This window comes from Vigna unguiculata, chromosome 11, assembly GCF_004118075.2.
Source record: "Vigna unguiculata cultivar IT97K-499-35 chromosome 11, ASM411807v1, whole genome shotgun sequence".
Taxonomy (NCBI): domain Eukaryota; kingdom Viridiplantae; phylum Streptophyta; class Magnoliopsida; order Fabales; family Fabaceae; genus Vigna; species Vigna unguiculata.
Genome location: NC_040289.1, coordinates 36,671,721 through 36,690,337, shown reverse-complemented (window position 1 = coordinate 36,690,337; position 18,617 = coordinate 36,671,721). Strand labels below are relative to the sequence as shown.

The window sequence follows — 18,617 nt, the reverse complement described above, 5'->3', positions numbered from 1 at the left end:
CCCCTCCAGCAGAAATATTCCCGACCACAAGTACACTCATCTGAGCCGATTTTAACCATCGGCTTTGATACCACTTGTTAGGTCTATAGAGGTGGTTTCATTGGGGAGAACAAACACCAATGAGATCTGAACCCAACCATATAAGGTAATGACACCACTCTCAACCTAAAACCTTAAGGCGATGGGTTTATGAGTCTTGATCCTTATATGGTGCTCTACTTTCTCATTTCTGGTCAATGTAGGACTTAGACTCATACTTGAATTCCTAACAATCTTCCCCTCAAGGGTGAGTCCCTTCAACCACATTGGTACACCCCCCTTCAGCGGAAGCCCACGAGTACTCATTTTCTGTCCATTTTTGTACCATCGTTCTTGTTCTTCTTAAGGGGACACGTTTACCTAAAACCCTTGTCAATAAAACTTTCGATACTAGGACATACATGCAATTTATTCAAACTTAATTCTTGCAGTTCCCAGGTAAAAGTTTAATTAGCATTTTTTTAATTTTTTATACAAATTATTTAATCAATTGTTTTAATTATTAATATCAGGTAACTAGATCGACTAATATAGCATATTAAGAAAATTATTAAGCAATAGTCGACCCTAAGATCTTATTGCAAGATTTTTTTTTTCAAAAAATAATCAAATTTTACGAAGACACCTAAAAGAGAGAAATAATAAATTTAATAACTTGAGAATTATCAACAATTTTCACATTAAAAATCTTACATTTAGTCGTTATTTAAAAACTAAATGTGAGAGTTATTCATTTACAAGGAAAAGCTTATATATAAAGATCTTCTTCCCATAAACCGAACTTAGGAAAGTACTGTTAATTTATTCTTAATGACACACAAAGCAATATAATCAGAGTGTAACTGACATAACACAGAAAATGTCGAAACGAGGCTACAACGTATTGAGGCCGTTTACAGTGAAGCCGCCATCGACACAAATGGTCTGTCCTGTAATATATGATGCTGCAGGCAAGCACAGAAATGCCACCAACGAAGACACCTCCTCTGCCTCTCCGATCCGTCCCAGAGGGGTTTGACAAATTACAGCATTCATAACTGTTTCCTCTTTAGAGTGCTTCAACAACATAACACAATACCATGATCTCCTCAGTCCACACAAAAAACAAAAACAAATCACAACAGTAATCATGCACTAACATTGCCAACAAATATGTTACCTTTTCCAGAAGAGGGGTTCTAATTGGCCCTGGTGCAATACAATTAGTCCTTATGTTATCTTTCGCCCATTCACATGCCAAATTTTTTGTCATTTGGTTCATTGCTCCTGCATGCCAATTACGTACAGCTTTTCAAATTACCTAGTTTTTACTACTCATTACAATCTCTAACCGGCTATGACGAAGATATTATATATTTTCTGTTTTTATGACGAAAATATTATATATTTCCTGTTTTTATTTATATTAACAGAGATATTATATATTTGATTCTTTTTTATTATTATTAAATTTTTTTTTATTTGGTTTTTATTTTTCCTTCTAATAAATCAATAAACAAGCAAGTTCTGATTGGTTTTTCATCCAAACTTTTCTTAAACTTTTCTTGTGTGTTTTTTGTAAGTATCATTTTTTTTATTTCTCTCGTGGCTTACACATGTCTAATAGGCTAACTCTACCACATGAAATGCAATGAAAAATCACCTTTTGTTGCACCATAAATAACGGATGCTAACTTTATAGCCATAACACCAGCAATGGAGGATATGAAAATGATACTTGCAGCTTCTGAAGCTTTTAGGAGAGGATGTGCAATCTGGCTTAAGTGGAAACCAGATTCAAGATTCGTATTCATCAGAAATGCGAAATCCTCCGCTGTGAAATCCAGGGTCTGTTTCTGTATGTTTGTTCCAACATTATTTACCTAAATCCATTCACATATATTAACGAAAAAGAATGTTTTAGTCCTACAAGTTGGATCCCAAATTTGTTCTCATTCTTGTCATAGTTAGACAAATTTTAAGATGAAAAGGTGAAAAATGAACATGTCATTACAAGGATATTGAGTTTTCCATTGAACTGAGATGAGACTCGAGCTATGAGTTCTTCTCTTTCTACAGGAGAGGCCACGTCACAGACCGAACCGGTTACTCTGTATCCTTTTGTGCTCCATTCCTTCAAGGATTCACTGAGTTCAACCTCGTTTCGAGCACAAGTGTGTACAGTTGCCCCAAGTTGTGCCAACTCCTCCACGATAGCATATCTATGTGATGAAGTACAAATAATAACATCAGACAAATTAATAACCAGAAACAATTACTATATTTTATTGGTACAAACATTTCTTACGTATGAACACAAAAATTAAGAACTTTTTCCGCTAGCTAGCTTTCGTTGTTAATTGATAGCTAACAAATTAATAGGTATTTTTGAGTAACAAGTCTGAAATTCAGGAACAAAAAGTGAATGAAAAAAATGTAGAAAAAGAAGAAATGATATCAACCCGATTCCTTTGGATCCACCGGTGACCAGAGCTGTCATCCCCTGCAGACACCATCTGCTTTTGCTACCACTGTTTGTCTCACCCATTTTTTTTTTCTTCTCTTCAATGAAGAATATGATATGATGAATGAAGCTTTATAATATCTTATAATTGATATTTCTACCTTCTAAATGCTTAATTTGTAGTCATTATCTTGATGGAGAAAGTTAAGAGTTAAACGTAAGCCATAATAAGAATAGTTTGGCATTGATCCCTTGCTTGTACCGAATGTTTGGTTTATATATGTTATTGTCCAGTACCTAAAGGATTGAGAAAATGTAATCAATGTTTGGGATTTTTGGAGGATCCGTGTTATATTATTTTTGTGATATCCATGATTTTTAGTTGTCGATCAACACAATATGTTAACTTTTTCATTAAAGATTTAAGTTTTCTTCATGCGAATATACCGGCTTTCGTTTGTGGTTCATATAAAAAAAATGGTTTATATGTAATTTCAAAACCATTATTGTTGTTGTTATAGGCACTCTTCATTATAAAAACGCTTTGGGTTTGTTTCATGCGTTGCACTTTTGAAGAAAATGGAAGGGAATTAAGTAGACTTTGATGTTTTAGGTCTGAATGGGCATGAATTGGGATGAAAGTTAGATTTACATTACTTTCCAAAATTTGCCTTAGCTGTTTGGTGTCATAATAATATCACTTCAAATACATTACGTTTTTTTTTTTTTTTTTCTGAACCTCATTATAGTATCAACCACCATCAACTTCATAGACCTTGTACAAAGCATTCACTTTCTTCATAGGTAAGAAAAGAAGCAAGTGCTTAAATTTAAAAGCAACAAAATTCATCATGTGAATTGCATTACCAATTTCATACCTTCAAATAACACTAATTGCCGCAGTACAATATGTTGAATATTGACGAATATGATTTATTTTTAAAATTAAATATTTTATGAGAAATTATAGATTTGAAAAATTATAGATTTGAAAAATGAAAAATCAATTAATATTTTTAATTATATAAAAGGAATAAATTATTTATCAAATATATATATACCTTATAGGATAATATTAATAATTGTAATGTTAGTTGTATAAGTGAAAAGAAGTTTCTTAGAGTTAAAAAATAATAACAATTTATTTAAAATTCACAATGTTATTAATTGAAGTAGCGTTATTATCTATTAAAAAAATGTTAAATGAAATTAATGATTACAATTTAATAAATAATTTTGTATAAAAAATGTTTAAAAAATAAATTTTAAATAAAATATTTTATTTTTTAAGTATGTTTTAGATTTCTCAAACTCTTAAACCATCTTGTTTAATCTATGATCCATTATATTAAGCTAAAGTACGATACAAAGACAAATCTCACAAACATGCTTAAGTAAAGTTTTTCATTATAATATTAATTAATAAATATACTACAATTTCTTAAAACTTTCAAAATCAATACCTTTTTTCACTAATGAGATGAATAAGAACAAAAAAAAAAAAATCTCAACTCCAACAAAGAAAATAAGATATACTCTAGTCAAAGTCAAGTAATACGTATAGAACAACTTTTGTTTAATATTATTCCTAGTCAATACATCACACTAAACTAACAAGAGTTTGTATTTCTATTTTAGAAACCAAAACATCACCCACACACACTACTCGCACAGGCACATATACATTTCCTATCACACTCATTTATTATTCTCCATATACATCCTTTTATTTTAACATTAAACAAAGACAACAAGTACATAACAACCGACAACACATCAAATAAAAATATCTTGTTGGGTTATATATTTTTTCATATGTTTTGGTTATATATGGGTTATGGTTATAGTCATTGAGAGATTGTGGTTCCATATGATTATATGGCATTAGTCTTGCACATATAAGACATTTGACATGAGTTTTACACCAAAACCTTAAGTCAATGGTATTATGGGTCTTTATTTTTATATAGTGTTTAACTTTGTATTTTCTATCCAATGTGAGACTTTGGCTAACACTTGGACTATTCCTAACAATCTCCTCTCAAGGGTGAGTTCCTTTTTTTTTTCTTTTTTCATATGGTATATTTCCCTTCAGGTGTATGGTGATTCCTTTTTTGTTGTAGTTATGCGATCAGTCAAGTGGGCACTTTTTTGTGTTATGGTTATGCAGTCAGTCATCCCGAACAATCGGCTCTGATACCACTGTTGGATTATATATTTTACGTCATATAGGTTATGGTTATAGACATTGAGAGATTTTGGTTCCATATGGTTATATGACATTAGTCTTGCACATATAAGACATTTGATATCAGTTTTACACAAAAACCTTAAAGCAATGGTGTTATGAGTCTTTATTCTTATATAATGTTTAATTTGGTATTTTCTATCCGATATAAGATTTTTGCCAAAGAGAAAGTTTAAAAAAATACAACAATAATAAGAGACCGACTTTTATAACAATAGACCTCAAATCAAACATTAACACAGTCAAAGTGCAAATTCCATAAGCACTGAAAATGTTACAATAAGCTTAAGTCAGGCTAGCTTATATGGAGGCCATTCACGGTGAAGCCGCCATCGACACAAATGGTCTGTCCTGTAATGTACGAGGCTGCCGGTAAACACAGGAATGCCACCATCGAAGACACTTCCTCTCCTTCTCCAAACCGTCCAAGAGGTGTTCGAGGAATGTAAGCATTTACAATCTTTCCCTCTTTTAAGAACTGCATTCGAGTTCAATACAAGCAGATAATAGTTAATCATAACATCAAGAACAATAATCATATATACACTAACAATTTAACTACCTCTTCAGCCGCAGGGGTTCTGATTACCCCAGGTGCAACACAATTACTCCTTATGTTGTCTTTCGCCCATTCACACGCCAAAGTTTTTGTCATGTGGTTCATTGCTCCTACATGTCAAAACACGCATACTTCACCAACTTACTCTCTCTGTTACTTCCACTGCAAATTTAACCCAAAACAAGTAATTACCTTTTGATGCACTGTACACAACGGATCCTATGTTTATTGATACCACACCACCAATGGAGGATATGAAAACGATGCTTCCAGCTTCTGAAGCTTTTAAGAGAGGATGTGCAAGCTGGCTTAGGTGGAAAGAAGATTGCAAATTCGTATTCATTACAAATGAGAAATCTTCCTCCGTGAAATCCAGAACCTCTTTCCATACGTTTGCTCCCACGTTGTTTACCTGAATAAATTCATACATAAGTGTGCTAACCCTAATCTCACAAAGTATAACTGAAAAACATTAATGCAAAAGTTAATTATCGAGCTTTCATAGGATGATTTTTTATTTTGAGGAAACTGAAAAATTAACTTCAATTCCATGCAATTGAGTTGTATGAATTACTGACAAGGATGTTGAGTTTGCCATTAAACTCAGAAGAGATTCTGGTTATAAGCTCCTTTCTGTCTGCACCAGACGTCACGTCACATACCGAACCGGTGACTCTGTATCCTTTTGTGGTCCATTCATGTAAGGATTCATTGAGTTCAGCTTCGTTCCGAGAACAAGTGTGTACAGTGGCCCCAAGCTGTGACAACTCCTCCACAATAGCATATCTATATACATACATATGAATGGTGAGAAACAAAATCAAAAATTCATGCAAGATCTACCCTCTTGTTTTCTGCAATTATTAATTACTATAGTTCATTGATACAACCATGTTTGCTTTTGTAGAAATCACCAAAATGTTACAAATGAAATGAAGAAATGTGGAAGAAGAAGAAGAAGGTACTAAAGTTACCCGATTCCTTTGGATCCACCGGTGACCAGTGCTGTCATTCCCTGCAAACACCACCTGCTGCTGTTGCTTCCCCTGTTTCTCTCACCCATCTTTTTTCTCTCTTCAGTGAAGGATATGATATGATGAATTTGCTGAATGAATCTGAATTCGTTTTATGTATTTATAATCACAAATTTTATTCCTTGTGGGGAATTTTTCCTTTCTTCTGTTTTGAGTCAAAACCTTGTATGTTGTTGATGCAATATCAAATACCAACTTTGCCTCTAGTCGTCATTGATGATATAAATTTAGTACACTGAATGCGTTTTCTATATTTACAATCACAACTTGATTAGTTCTGTAAGCATAAAGTGATGGCTGCTGAATCTCATTGCTTTTCAGAGTAGTTGTTCGGAATAATTCTAATATGATTTATAAAAATAAAATTGACAAAGTTATACGTCAATATAAAAAAGAAAGATCCGTATATTTATTGTTTTAATATTTTAGATGAAAAATAATGAAAACTTTTACGTGATGTGACATATATGTATAATTACTTGCATGAGTCTTTTGATAAAAATAAGGATAATGATATTTTAATTTTTTTTTAATTTATTATTTTAATCATCTTTAATTATTTATTTTAATTTTTTTTAGTGTGATATCATAATTGAAAAATGATTAAAATAATAGTTAAAAATAAAACAAAAAGATTAAAATATCAATATAAAAAAAAATAAACCCATCCGTAGCCGACTGGTCAATTGTTTGAAAGTAAGTGAGTGTTATTTTCTCTTTCTTTGTTTCTAATCGTTTGTCATGTCTCTACTGTCTTCTTTTTTAAAGTTGGATGAGGATTCTTTGTCCTATTCTATTTCTGGTGGAGAATCTCTCAAACTCGTCAAATGCAGAAAGTAAATTATATTAGTTGTGTAAATAAATGCCCATCAAAAACCAAATCAGTTTAAGATCCTTATCTTGGAAAAATCAGACATAATTTGACTAATGTAAGAGTATAATGAGATAGATGAAGAGTATAGGCCATTAAATTAGTTACCACATGACATTATAAAAGTTGAGATAAATATTATATAGTAATAATTCAAATAAAGTTATTAATAACATAATAGTTAGGGTAAAAAAGTATAAATATTATTGATGATATTATAGACAATAGAAGTACACACAACCTTTTTCAAATGCATCTGTCCTAATAATATATATATATATATATATATATATATATATATATATATATATATATATATATATATATTTATCTTTCAACCAATAATTCTGCTTAGATTATATCTTTAAAGTGTAACTCTGTTTTATTCTTTATGATTTCATTGAAATAAAAACTCTACTCACTTTTTACTCAATTATAATATTTATTAAGCTAAGTTTTCTTTTGATTTGTTACCACTAACTTTTTCTCTTGGTAGATTGATATGCTAACAAGCTTTTTAACTCTGAATTACTTTAAATACTTTAACCGACGTTCTTCTTGCTCGATTGTTACTTCCATCAACACTAGTTTTTTAAGAGGAAATTTCATCCATTCTAATAATCTATAGATTTTTACTTGTCTCAACTTGAGTTTCACTGTGACTGAAACTATATTTGAAGTTGAAGTTTGAGTTTTAAGGTGAAAACAAGCACTGACTTTTATTACCATCGAACAATAAACATCACACATTCCCAAATACATTTAACATAGCGAGAGTAACAGATTATTGTGAATTCAAACACACACCCATAAACAGAACCTAGGAAAGTACACTCATTTAAATTACTCGTAACAAAACACAAAAACCAGTACAATGAGAGTGTAACTGACATAGCACAGAAATGGTGGAAACAAGGCTAGATATGGAGGAATTAAGATTCTTTGGTGGATTTTTTTGGTGTAGATATTCTGCTGTGCCTTTAAATATAAGAGGATGATCACTGATTTTAAAGTTCTAAAATATACTAAAAAGTTTTTAAAGTACTGTAGTATATTTTTAATGTTCAACAAACACAACACCAATCAGTAAAAAATCTGAACTCAAACATGGAGGCCCTTCACAGCGTAGCCGCCATCAACACAAATGATCTGTCCTGTGATGTAGGAGGCTGCAGGCGAGCACAGAAATGCCACCAACGAAGACACCTCCTCTGCCTCTCCAATCCGTGCCAGAGGGGTTTGAGAAACTACAGCATTCATAAGTGTTTCCTCTTTAAAGTGCTTCAAGAACAAAACACAATAACATGATGCCCTCAGTCCAGAGAAAAAAAAAACAAAACAAAAAACAACAATAATTATACACTAACAATGCAAACAAAATGGTTACCTTGTCCCCGAGAGGAGTTCTAATTGGCCCTGGTGCAACACAATTGGTCCTTATGTTGTCTTTCGCCCATTCACATGCCAAATTTTTTGTCACTTGGTTCATTGCTCCTGCATGCCAATTACGTGCACCTTTTCAAATTACCAGCTACAGTTGCCTAGTTTTTACTACTCATTACAATCTCTAACTAGCTAACTCTACCGCATGGAATGCAGTGAACAATCACCTTTTGTTGCACTATATACAACCGATACTATATTTGTAGCTACAAAACTAGCAACCGCGGATATGAAAATGATACTTGCAGCTTCTGAAGCTTTTAGGAGAGGATATGCAAGTTGGCTTAAGTGGAAACCAGATTCAAGATTCGTATTCATCAGAAATGCGAAATCTTCTGCTGTGAAATCCAGGGTCTGTTTCTGTATGTTTGTTCCCACGTTGTTTACCTAAATCCATTCACATATATTAACGAAAAAGAATGTTTTAGTCCTACAAGTTGGATCCCGAATTAATTCTCATTTTTGTCATAGTTAGACAAGTTTTAGTATGAAAAGGTGAAAAATGAACATGTCATTACAAGGATATTGAGTTTTCCATTGAACTGAGATGAGACTCGAGCTATGAGTTCTTCTCTTTCTACACGAGAGGCCACGTCACAGACCGAACCGGTTACTCGGTACCCTTTTGTAGTCCATTCCTTCAAGGATTCATTGAGTTCAGCTTCGTTCCGAGAACAAGTGTGCACAGTGGCCCCAAGCTGTGCCAACTCCTCCACAATAGCATATCTATATATATACATATGAGAGGAATGAATGGTGAGAAACAAAAACCAAAATTCATGCAAGACCTACCCTCTTACTTTCTGCAATCTTAATCACTATAGTTCATTCATACAACCATGTTTGCTTTGTAGAAATCACCAAACATTACAAATGAAATGAAGAAAAGTGGAAGAAGAAGAAGGTAGTAAAGTTACCCGATTCCTTTGGATCCACCGGTGACCAGTGCTGTCATTCCCTGCAAACACCACTTACTGCTTTTGCTTCCACTGTTTCTCTCACCCATCTTTTTTATCTGTTCAATGAAGAAGATGATATGATATGATGAATTTGCTGCATGAATCTGAGTGCGTTTTCGGTATTTATAATCACAACTTAGTTCTTTCTGTAAGCATAAAGTGAAGGCCGGTTAACATCATTGGTTATCCGAGTAGCCGATTGTTCAATTATTTGAAAGTAAGTTACAGATATTTTCTCTAATCGCTTGTCATATTTCTACTGTTTTATTTTTCGAAAATCATGAATGTGGACACTAGGATGAGGGTTTCGATTTCTGGTGGAGAATTTTCCATCTCCCTGCTTCATATTTTGTCAAATGTAGAGTCACGCGCATGTGTAATGAATGCTTTGATATAGAACAGAAAAAGTTACTGTATGATGATGTAAAGTATTATTAGACGTTCCAACAAAAATTGGACACTGAAAAGTCACCAATAACAGAAAATTCAGAGAGGATAAGAAGGCCAGAGAAGAAACCTTCTCTTCTCTCACTCTCCATTCTTTTCTGCTCTTGTACGAGGTGTCCCTTTCATGCAACCATCTCTTCCTCTTTGTTATCTACTCCTTCAATAATTTTTCACTTAGGTCTCTTACGCCATCAAAATCAAATCATTTTAAAATCTGCATCTTGGAAAAATCAGACACAATTTGACTTATGTAAGACTATAATGAGATTGATTTTGATAAACTGTGAAATATACACTATTTGAATAAGGCGATACACACACATTAAAATATATATACACACATTAACCACTGTATTATTGTCATTTTATTTATAAGAATTGAGATAAACATGTAGTAATAATTCAAATAAAGTTATTAATAACATTAATAGCTAGTGTAAAAAATATAAATATTATTGATGAGGTATGTTGGATTCAACTCGAACTCTATTTGACTTAGACACGGCTTGACCTGGATTCAACATGAACAACCTACTAAATTTGGTCGTGACCCAACTTTATTTATGTTAACCTAAGACCAACTCGCACAAACTGATTTATGAGTTGGTCTTTTTCAATGGAGCTTTTGATGTTATTTTGATCCTGTGAACTTTTTCTTATATAGCCCCAACTCACGTGGATCAAAACCAAATCTTGTGCACTAGACCAGATTGAAAACTTTATCATGAATAAAAAAAATGTCTTCAAAATCCTTTTGTTGAATGTTTGGAATGCAGTTAAAAGCCTCTTTATTAGAAGATGTATGCATGAATTCATAAATAATTATGATAGTTACTTTTAATCTCATGCATGTATATATTATAAATACATATTATGTAACTAAAAATTTACAATTACAGTAATAATTTCTTGATAAATTGATCCGCTAACAAGTTTATTAAGTGATTTATAACTCAAACTATTTTAAATACTTTCACAGACGTTGTTCATTTTTCACTTCCATCTACACTAGTGTTTTAACAAGAAATTTCATCCATGCTAACCTTAACTTGGGGTTGGGTGACTGAAACTATATTTCACATTGAAGTTTGAGTTTTAAGGTGAAAACAAGCACTGAGTTTTATTGCTATCAAACAATACACATCACACATTCCAAAATACATTTGACATACCACTTTCTCACTGCGAGACTCACAACACAACTAATTGTGAATTCAAGCACACACCCATAGACTGAACCTAGGAAAGCAGTGTTAATTAATTCTTAACATGACACAGAAACGAATACAATCAGAGTGTAACTGACTTAACACAGAAAATTTGAAAACAAGGCTACAACATATTGAGGCCGTTCACAGTGAAGCCGCCATCAACACAGATGGTCTGTCCTGTAATGTATGATGCTGCAGACAAGCACAGAAATGCCACCAACGAAGACACCTCCTCTGCCTCTCCAATCCGTCCCAGAGGGATTTGAGAAATTACAGCATTCATAGCTGTTTCCTCTTTACAGAGCTTCAACAACACAACACAATACCATGATGTCCTCAGTCCACAGAAAAAACAAAACAAATGACAACAACAATCATGCACTAACATTGCCAACAAAAATGTTACCTTTTCCAGAAGAGGGGTTCTAATTGGCCCTGGTGCAATACAATTAGTCCTTATGTTATCTTTGGCCCATTCACATGCCAAATTTTTTGTCATTTGGTTCATTGCTCCTGCATGCCAATTACGTACCCGTTTTCAAATTGGCTAGTTTTTACTACTCATTACAATCTCTAGTTAGCTAACTATACCACATGAAATGCAATGAAAAATCACCTTTTGTTGCACTATAAATAACGGATACTAAGTTTATAGCCACAACACCAGCAATGGAAGATATGAAAATGATACTTGCAGATTCTGAAGCTTTTAGGAGAGGATGTGCAAGCTGGCTCAAGTGGAAACCAGATTCAAGATTCGTATTCATCAGAAATGCGAAATCCTCCGCTGTGAAATCCAGGGTCTGTTTCTGTATGTTTGTTCCCACGTTGTTTACCTAAATCCATTCACATATATTAACGAAAAAGAATGTTTTAGTCCTAGAAGTTGGATCCCAAATTTGTTCTTATTCTTGTCATAGTTAGACAAGATTTAGTATGAAAAGGTGAAAAATGAACATGTCATTACAAGGATATTGAGTTTTCCATTGAACTGAGATGAGACTCGAGCTATGAGTTCTTCTCTTTCTACACAGAGAGGCCACGTCACAGACCGAACCGGTTATTCGGTATCCTTTTGTAGTCCATTCCTTCAAGGATTCATTGAGGTCAGCTTCGTTCCGGGAACAAGTGTGTACAGTGGCCCCAAGCTGTGCCAACTCCTCCACGATAGCATATCTATATATATACATATGAGAGGAATGAATGGTGAGAAACAAAAACCAAAATTCATGCAAGACCTACCCTCTTGTTTTCAGCAATTATTAATCACTATAGTTCATTGATACAACCATGTTTGTTTTGCAGAAATCACCAAACAATTACAAATCAATTATGTCCACTAGCCCTTTGTTGCTGTTAACGATTTGAAATTAAGTATAGAACATATATGTTGTAGGAATGAAAAATGAAATGGAAAAAAAGTGGAAGAAGCAGAAGGTAGTAAAGTTACCCGATTCCTTTGGATCCACCGGTGACCAGTGCTGTCATTCCCTGCAAACACCACCTACTGCTTTTGCTACCATTGTTACTCTCACCCATTTTCTTTCTCTCTATAATGAAGGAGATTATATGATAGATGAATTTGCTGAATGAATCTGAATGCGTTTTTTTGTATTTATAACCACAACTTAGTTAGTTCTGTAAGCATAAAGTGATGGCTGCTTAACATCATTGGTTTTCCTAGTAGCCGATTGTTCAATTGCTTGACATTAAGTTACAGATATTTTCTCTATTTCTTTCTTTCCCTCTAATCACTTGTCATATTTCTACTGTTTTCTTTTGTCCTGTTCTATTTCTGGTGGAGAATTTTTCCTTCTCCCTGTTTTTTGTCAAAACTTTGAAACTTTGTATGTTGTTGATGCAAGATCAAATGCCAACTTTGCCTCTAGTCGCCATTCATTATTTAACTGCAGTTAGTGCATGTTATACTAAATGTTCATTTTCGGGGTCATGACACCGATGCCGCTTATAGAATAAGGTTTATAATTTTTATTACAAGAGGAAATTTAACTTTTTCTATAATTACAAGTTAATACATCAATGTACCGTTAAAAGTTGCCTTTGGCATTGGTTATACCTCATGTACCAAATGAAATCAATTAAATGGTGTCATATAGTTGTGTTATCTTAGATTCTTAAAAAATTGTGATTAGCAAGGGAATGTGTGCATGATTAGTGTTATCATTGAGGAGAGTAAACTTGAATTTTAGAACACAATAGATTCTGTTTTTAAGTGAAATAGAGTTTTATTTGGAAATTTTATAACAAAATTTTATATTAAATATCAATATATATTTTTATTAATGTTATCTTGATGACCACATCACAGGTACCAAGTTTAAAATGATTCACAATTATGTTTTTAATAAAGAATAATTGTTATCCTAAAAGGAATTAATTTTTAAATTTACAAAATTTTGTAAATTTAAACCACTTTACACAAAATTTTTACATATGATCTAGTATTATTTTCTAAAAAATTGAAAAGTTCAGCTATGAGTTACAAAAGATTCAGAGACCATAGACACCTAGTGGTTGGAAACTACCAACCAATTTCTCATCAAATACAGGTTATGTCAAACCTTTGCTTAAACCAGAACCATGTTGATCAGTAAACAGAGTTACCAAAATGAATGAAACAAGTTATTGGAAATCTTCCATGTTATAGCACAACCAGTACATTGCGGTTTAGTAAACAAAAATAATTGCATTTGCAGAGTCCAGAACCTTGGAAGTGCGTACCAGCGGTTGGTCAGAGGACTAACTCTTGAAAGCTTGACAGAAATGTAGAGAACCATGCCAAATGCTCCAGACGAATGGTGATGGAGAGGAAAATTAGTAAGGAGGGTGCATGATATAAGCAGCAGGTCTTAGAACTGCGTTGTTGGGTAGAAACCATTCACGGACATTCCTCCATCAATACAAATAATCTGACCAGTGATGTATGATGATGCTGGTAGGCAAAGAAACGCAACAACAGAAGACACTTCTGCTGGATCTCCTAGGCGCCTAAGAGGAGTTCTAGAGTACACTTCTTCCAGATAGTCTTTGTTGCTGAGCACCTAAAAGAAGAGGGTAAAGTTATATAACTTTGACATCTGGTCACTACATTAGATTTTTGTGTTTTAGAGCACCATGAAATGACATTAATGAGTGTCATAAGCAGCTCATTCTAACCAATGGTTACAGGATAAAGCAGAAGAACAACCTGCTCTACCATTGAAGTTCTGATGTACCAAGGTGCCACTGCATTACTCCTTATATTGTCTTTTGCCCACTCACAAGCTAGATTTCTTGTAAGTTGATTAATTGCCCCTATATATCAGAAAGAAAATAAACCTTCAAAATTTGATAAACTCATCAACATCACAGCATTTGTTAAACAAGCTGCAATACAGCATCGAGCATGCAAATTACCTTTTGTTGCTCCTTGAACAGACATTGACTTTAGCGAGACAAAACCAGAAACAGAAGAAACAAACACAACACTTCCCATTCCCGATGCTTTCAAATGTGGATATGCAAGTTGACATATGTGAAAGACAGATCCCAAATTGGTATCAATAAGAGTGGAAAACTCTGTACTAGTGAAGTCTGTCACCGGTTTCCGAATGTTTGTCCCTACATTGTTTATCTATACATCAAATTTATCAGGTTAGCAGGGACATCTACATTAATAAGGCTTACTAATCCAAAGTAAACCCCCAAGTAATCCAGAAACACTGTTGTAACAGGACTAAACATCTAGGGTTGGTAAAATAAATTATCAGTGTCGTGTAACCGATAGGCCTAACAATTACTAGAACAAACTCTGGTACTGTCTAATGAGTTGCTTTTGAGCCTTGAAGTTAGTTAATAATATAAGATTAGTCTCCGCTTCTATGCACCATTTTACACCATTATTCAATAGGTTATTTTTAACGACAACTTACAAGGATGTTGAGTTTCCCGTTGAAAAGAGAGGAAACAGACTCCATGAGCGCCTCCCTCTGCTTTGGAACTGATACATCACAAACTGAGCCAGTGACCTCAAAACCCGAATCATTCCATTTCTTCAGGCATTCAGTGAGATCGTGTTCGTTCCTGGCACAGGTATGAACTCTGGCTCCAAACCCCGTCAGTTCCTCCACAATGGCACGCCTTTAACATGTCTCGACAGAAATCACAAGTTAAATTATGATGAGATTAAAAGGGTCGGAATTAAAATGAAACACGGGTGTGAAAGTAGAAATGTTGATACCCTATTCCGCGAGTTCCACCAGTGACGAGAGCTGTCATGCCCTGAAGAGTCCACCTTTGCTGTGTGGACTGGCTCCGAATGCAATTGGACTTTGATTTTTTTCTTCCATGATTGAAAATGAAAGAGGTGGTAGTGCGGTTTGACGGTAATGGAAGATAAGAAGTTGGATTTATGAGGGAATTCATATGCATTTTGTTCTAATCACAGGAAAATCATGCCATCATGCCATCGGGATTGTTCTTTTTAAGGTAATTTGATTTTCTAGTACAGACAGCGTTATCTAGGACTGGGAAAACTTGATTCAAAGGATTCTGTGTGTTTATAGATGGCTGAGGTTTCTTTTTTTCTTTTTGGATCGTCTTGTGGAAAATTATTGAGCAAATACAACTTGAATCATGAGAGATTTTATATTTAATTTAACGAATTTTACTCATGAGTTTTTGCTAGGAAATTTTTGTTACTAACTTTTAATTATTATTCTTGTTTAACGAATTTCGCTATAAAATTATCATTTCTCTTACTGATAATTTGTAATTGGTTCAACTATTCTCCTTCAAAATTAGATCAAATTGCTTCCTTTCTCAGGATCAATCGCTCTTTGGCTCATTTTCATTTGCCACTAAAATACAGCGAATTATTGAAATAATTGAAAATTAACTCATTTTAAGAAGCAATGAGTTAATATATTTCTATTCATTCATTTTAAATAAAAATTGAAATTAATACTTTTTTAAAATTTTGATCTAATTTAATTTAAAAAATTAATGAATTCAATTTTTTTAACCAAATAATAGAGTTATTCTTAGGACAGAGAAAATAATATTTTTAACATGATAACCCGTATCTCACAATAAATCTCACACATTCCAAAATACCTTTAACATACTACATTCTCACTGTGAGACTCTGCTAATTGTAAATTCATATACAAACCCATAAACCGAACCTAGGAAAGTACAACCTATGAACTTATTCTTAACAAGACAAAGAAAACCAAGACAATCAGAGTGTAACTGAATTAAGACCAAAAGTGTCAAAACAAAGCTAGAATAAATTGAGGCCGTTCACAGTGAATCCACCATCAACACAAATGGTCTGTCCTGTAATGTAAGATGCTGCAGGTAAGCACAGGAATGCCACCAACGAAGCCACCTCCTCTGCCTCTCCAATCCGTCCCAGAGGGGTTTTAGAAATTACAGCATTCATAAGTGTGTCCTCCGTACAGTGCTTCAGGAACATAACACAACAATATGATGCTCTCAGTCCAGAGTAAAAAAAAACAAATGACAAGAATAATCATACACTAACATTGCCAACAAAAGTGTTACCTTTTCCAGAAGAGGGGTTCTAATTGGCCCTGGTGCAACACAATTAGTCCTTATGTTGTCTCTCGCCCATTCACATGCCAAATTTTTTGTCACTTGGTTTATTGCACCTGCATGCCAATTACAAACACTTGGATAATTTTTACTACTCACTACAATCTCTACCTAGCTAACTCTACCACATGGAATGTAATGAACAATCACCTTTTGTTGCACCATATATAATGGATCCTGAGTTTATAGCTACAACACCAGCAATGGATGATATGAAAATGATACTTGCAGCTTCTGAAGCTTTTAGGAGAGGATATGCAAGTTGGCTTAAGTGGAAACAAGATTCAAGATTCGTATTCACCAGAAATGAGAAATCTTCCGCTGTTAAATCCAGGGTTCGTTTCTCTAGGTTTGCTCCCACATTGTTTACCTTAAATCCATTCACAAATATTAACGAAAAAGAATGTTATAGTTCTGCAAGTTGAATTAAAAATTAGTTGTTTTTCTTGTCATATTTAGACGATGAAATATGAAAAGGTGAAAGAAAAAGCATGTGATTACAAGGATGTTGAGTTTTCCATTGAAGTGAGAGGAGACTCTAGCTATGAGTTCTTCTCTGTCTGCACGAGAGGTGACGTCACAGACAGAACCGGTTACTGTGTATCCTTTTGTGGTCCATTGGTTCAAGGATTCACTGAGTTCAGCTTGGTTCCGAGAGCAGGTGTGTACAGTAGCCCCAAGCTCCGCCAACTGCTCCACGATAGAATATCTATATACATATATGAGAGGAATGAATGGAGAAAAGAGAAATATATACAAAATTTCATGCAAGATCTACCCTCTTCTTTTCTGCAATTATTAATCAGCATAGTTCATTGATACAACCATGTTTGCTTTGTAGATATACTCTATGGTCTATCGTCAGACCATCATCGCTTGTTCTTAATACACCTGATCGATGATCCGACGGTAAACCATACAGCACAGCAGTAGAAAGCACCAAACAGTTACAAATAAAATGAAGAAAAGTGGAAGAAGAAGAAGAAGAAGGTAGTAAAGTTACCCGATTCCTTTGGATCCACCGGTGACCAATGCTGTCATTCCCTGCAAACACCACCTGCTGCTACTGTTTCTCTCACCCATCTTTTTTCTCTCTACAATGAAGAAGATGATATGATATGATGAATTTTCTGAATGAATCTGAATTCGTTTATGTATTTTATAATCACAAATTTATTCCTGTTTGAGAATTTTTCCTTTCTTATGTTTTGAGTCAAAACTTTGAAACTTTGTATGGTGTTGATGCAAGATCAAATACCAACTTTGCCTCCAGTAGTCATTCATGATTGACCTTGGGTAATGCATGTTATACTAAATGTTCAATTTTAATTAAAACACTTTTTCAGAATACAACAATCTACAATTTGCTTGGAATATTCAAAATAGAACTTTCTTTTACGGGGAAATGACACAGATGCTGCTTATAACTTTTTTATAAATGGTGTTAGATTCTTAAAAAATTATGATTTGCAAGGGAATATAAAGTGTGCATGATTAGTGTTATCATTAAAGAGAATAAACTTGAATTTCAGAACACAATAGATGCTGTTTTTTAAGCGAATTAGAGTTTTATTTTGACAAATTTTAAAACAAAAGTTTACATTAAATTAATATCAACGTATATTTGCTATTGATGTTATCTCGATGATCACATCACATGTACCAAATTTTAAATGATTCACAATTATGTTATAAAGATTAGTTCTTATCATAAAATGGATTAATTTTTAAATTTATTAAACTT

The 18,617-nt window shown here is 33.6% G+C and overlaps 5 protein-coding genes and 1 pseudogene across 5 annotated transcripts; all 6 read right to left on the bottom strand.

The window, feature by feature from the left end:
• Positions 1 to 772: 772 nt before the first annotated feature.
• On the bottom strand, positions 773 to 2,635 carry LOC114169851 (tropinone reductase-like). The gene is made up of 5 exons (XM_028055177.1): positions 2,481 to 2,635; positions 2,033 to 2,240; positions 1,682 to 1,901; positions 1,199 to 1,305; positions 773 to 1,095 (listed from the first exon to the last, which is right to left on the bottom strand). Exons 1-5 carry the CDS (start codon positions 2,564 to 2,566, stop codon positions 913 to 915), a joined length of 804 nt encoding a protein of 267 aa, XP_027910978.1. The 5' UTR covers positions 2,567 to 2,635; the 3' UTR covers positions 773 to 912.
• Positions 2,636 to 4,870: 2,235 nt separating this feature from the next.
• On the bottom strand, positions 4,871 to 6,566 carry LOC114169849 (tropinone reductase homolog At2g30670-like). Its single transcript, XM_028055176.1, has 5 exons — positions 6,264 to 6,566; positions 5,868 to 6,075; positions 5,482 to 5,701; positions 5,293 to 5,399; positions 4,871 to 5,208 (listed from the first exon to the last, which is right to left on the bottom strand). The coding sequence occupies exons 1-5, from the start codon at positions 6,350 to 6,352 to the stop codon at positions 5,026 to 5,028; spliced, it is 807 nt and encodes a 268-aa protein (XP_027910977.1). The 5' UTR covers positions 6,353 to 6,566; the 3' UTR covers positions 4,871 to 5,025.
• Positions 6,567 to 8,004: 1,438 nt separating this feature from the next.
• On the bottom strand, positions 8,005 to 9,823 carry LOC114169852 (tropinone reductase-like). The gene is made up of 5 exons (XM_028055178.1): positions 9,555 to 9,823; positions 9,156 to 9,363; positions 8,805 to 9,024; positions 8,582 to 8,688; positions 8,005 to 8,475 (listed from the first exon to the last, which is right to left on the bottom strand). The coding sequence occupies exons 1-5, from the start codon at positions 9,641 to 9,643 to the stop codon at positions 8,296 to 8,298; spliced, it is 804 nt and encodes a 267-aa protein (XP_027910979.1). The 5' UTR covers positions 9,644 to 9,823; the 3' UTR covers positions 8,005 to 8,295.
• A 1,370-nt stretch (positions 9,824 to 11,193) lies between these two features.
• Positions 11,194 to 13,501, bottom strand: LOC114169850 (annotated as a pseudogene).
• Positions 13,502 to 13,688: 187 nt separating this feature from the next.
• LOC114169846 (tropinone reductase homolog At5g06060-like) lies at positions 13,689 to 15,859 on the bottom strand. The gene is made up of 5 exons (XM_028055171.1): positions 15,495 to 15,859; positions 15,187 to 15,394; positions 14,672 to 14,888; positions 14,463 to 14,569; positions 13,689 to 14,316 (listed from the first exon to the last, which is right to left on the bottom strand). Exons 1-5 carry the CDS (start codon positions 15,683 to 15,685, stop codon positions 14,125 to 14,127), a joined length of 915 nt encoding a protein of 304 aa, XP_027910972.1. The 5' UTR covers positions 15,686 to 15,859; the 3' UTR covers positions 13,689 to 14,124.
• Positions 15,860 to 16,306: 447 nt separating this feature from the next.
• Positions 16,307 to 18,041, bottom strand: LOC114169853 (tropinone reductase homolog At5g06060-like). Its single transcript, XM_028055179.1, has 5 exons — positions 17,877 to 18,041; positions 17,375 to 17,582; positions 17,024 to 17,243; positions 16,823 to 16,929; positions 16,307 to 16,721 (listed from the first exon to the last, which is right to left on the bottom strand). Exons 1-5 carry the CDS (start codon positions 17,954 to 17,956, stop codon positions 16,539 to 16,541), a joined length of 798 nt encoding a protein of 265 aa, XP_027910980.1. The 5' UTR covers positions 17,957 to 18,041; the 3' UTR covers positions 16,307 to 16,538.
• Between the last annotated feature and the right edge of the window lie 576 nt (positions 18,042 to 18,617).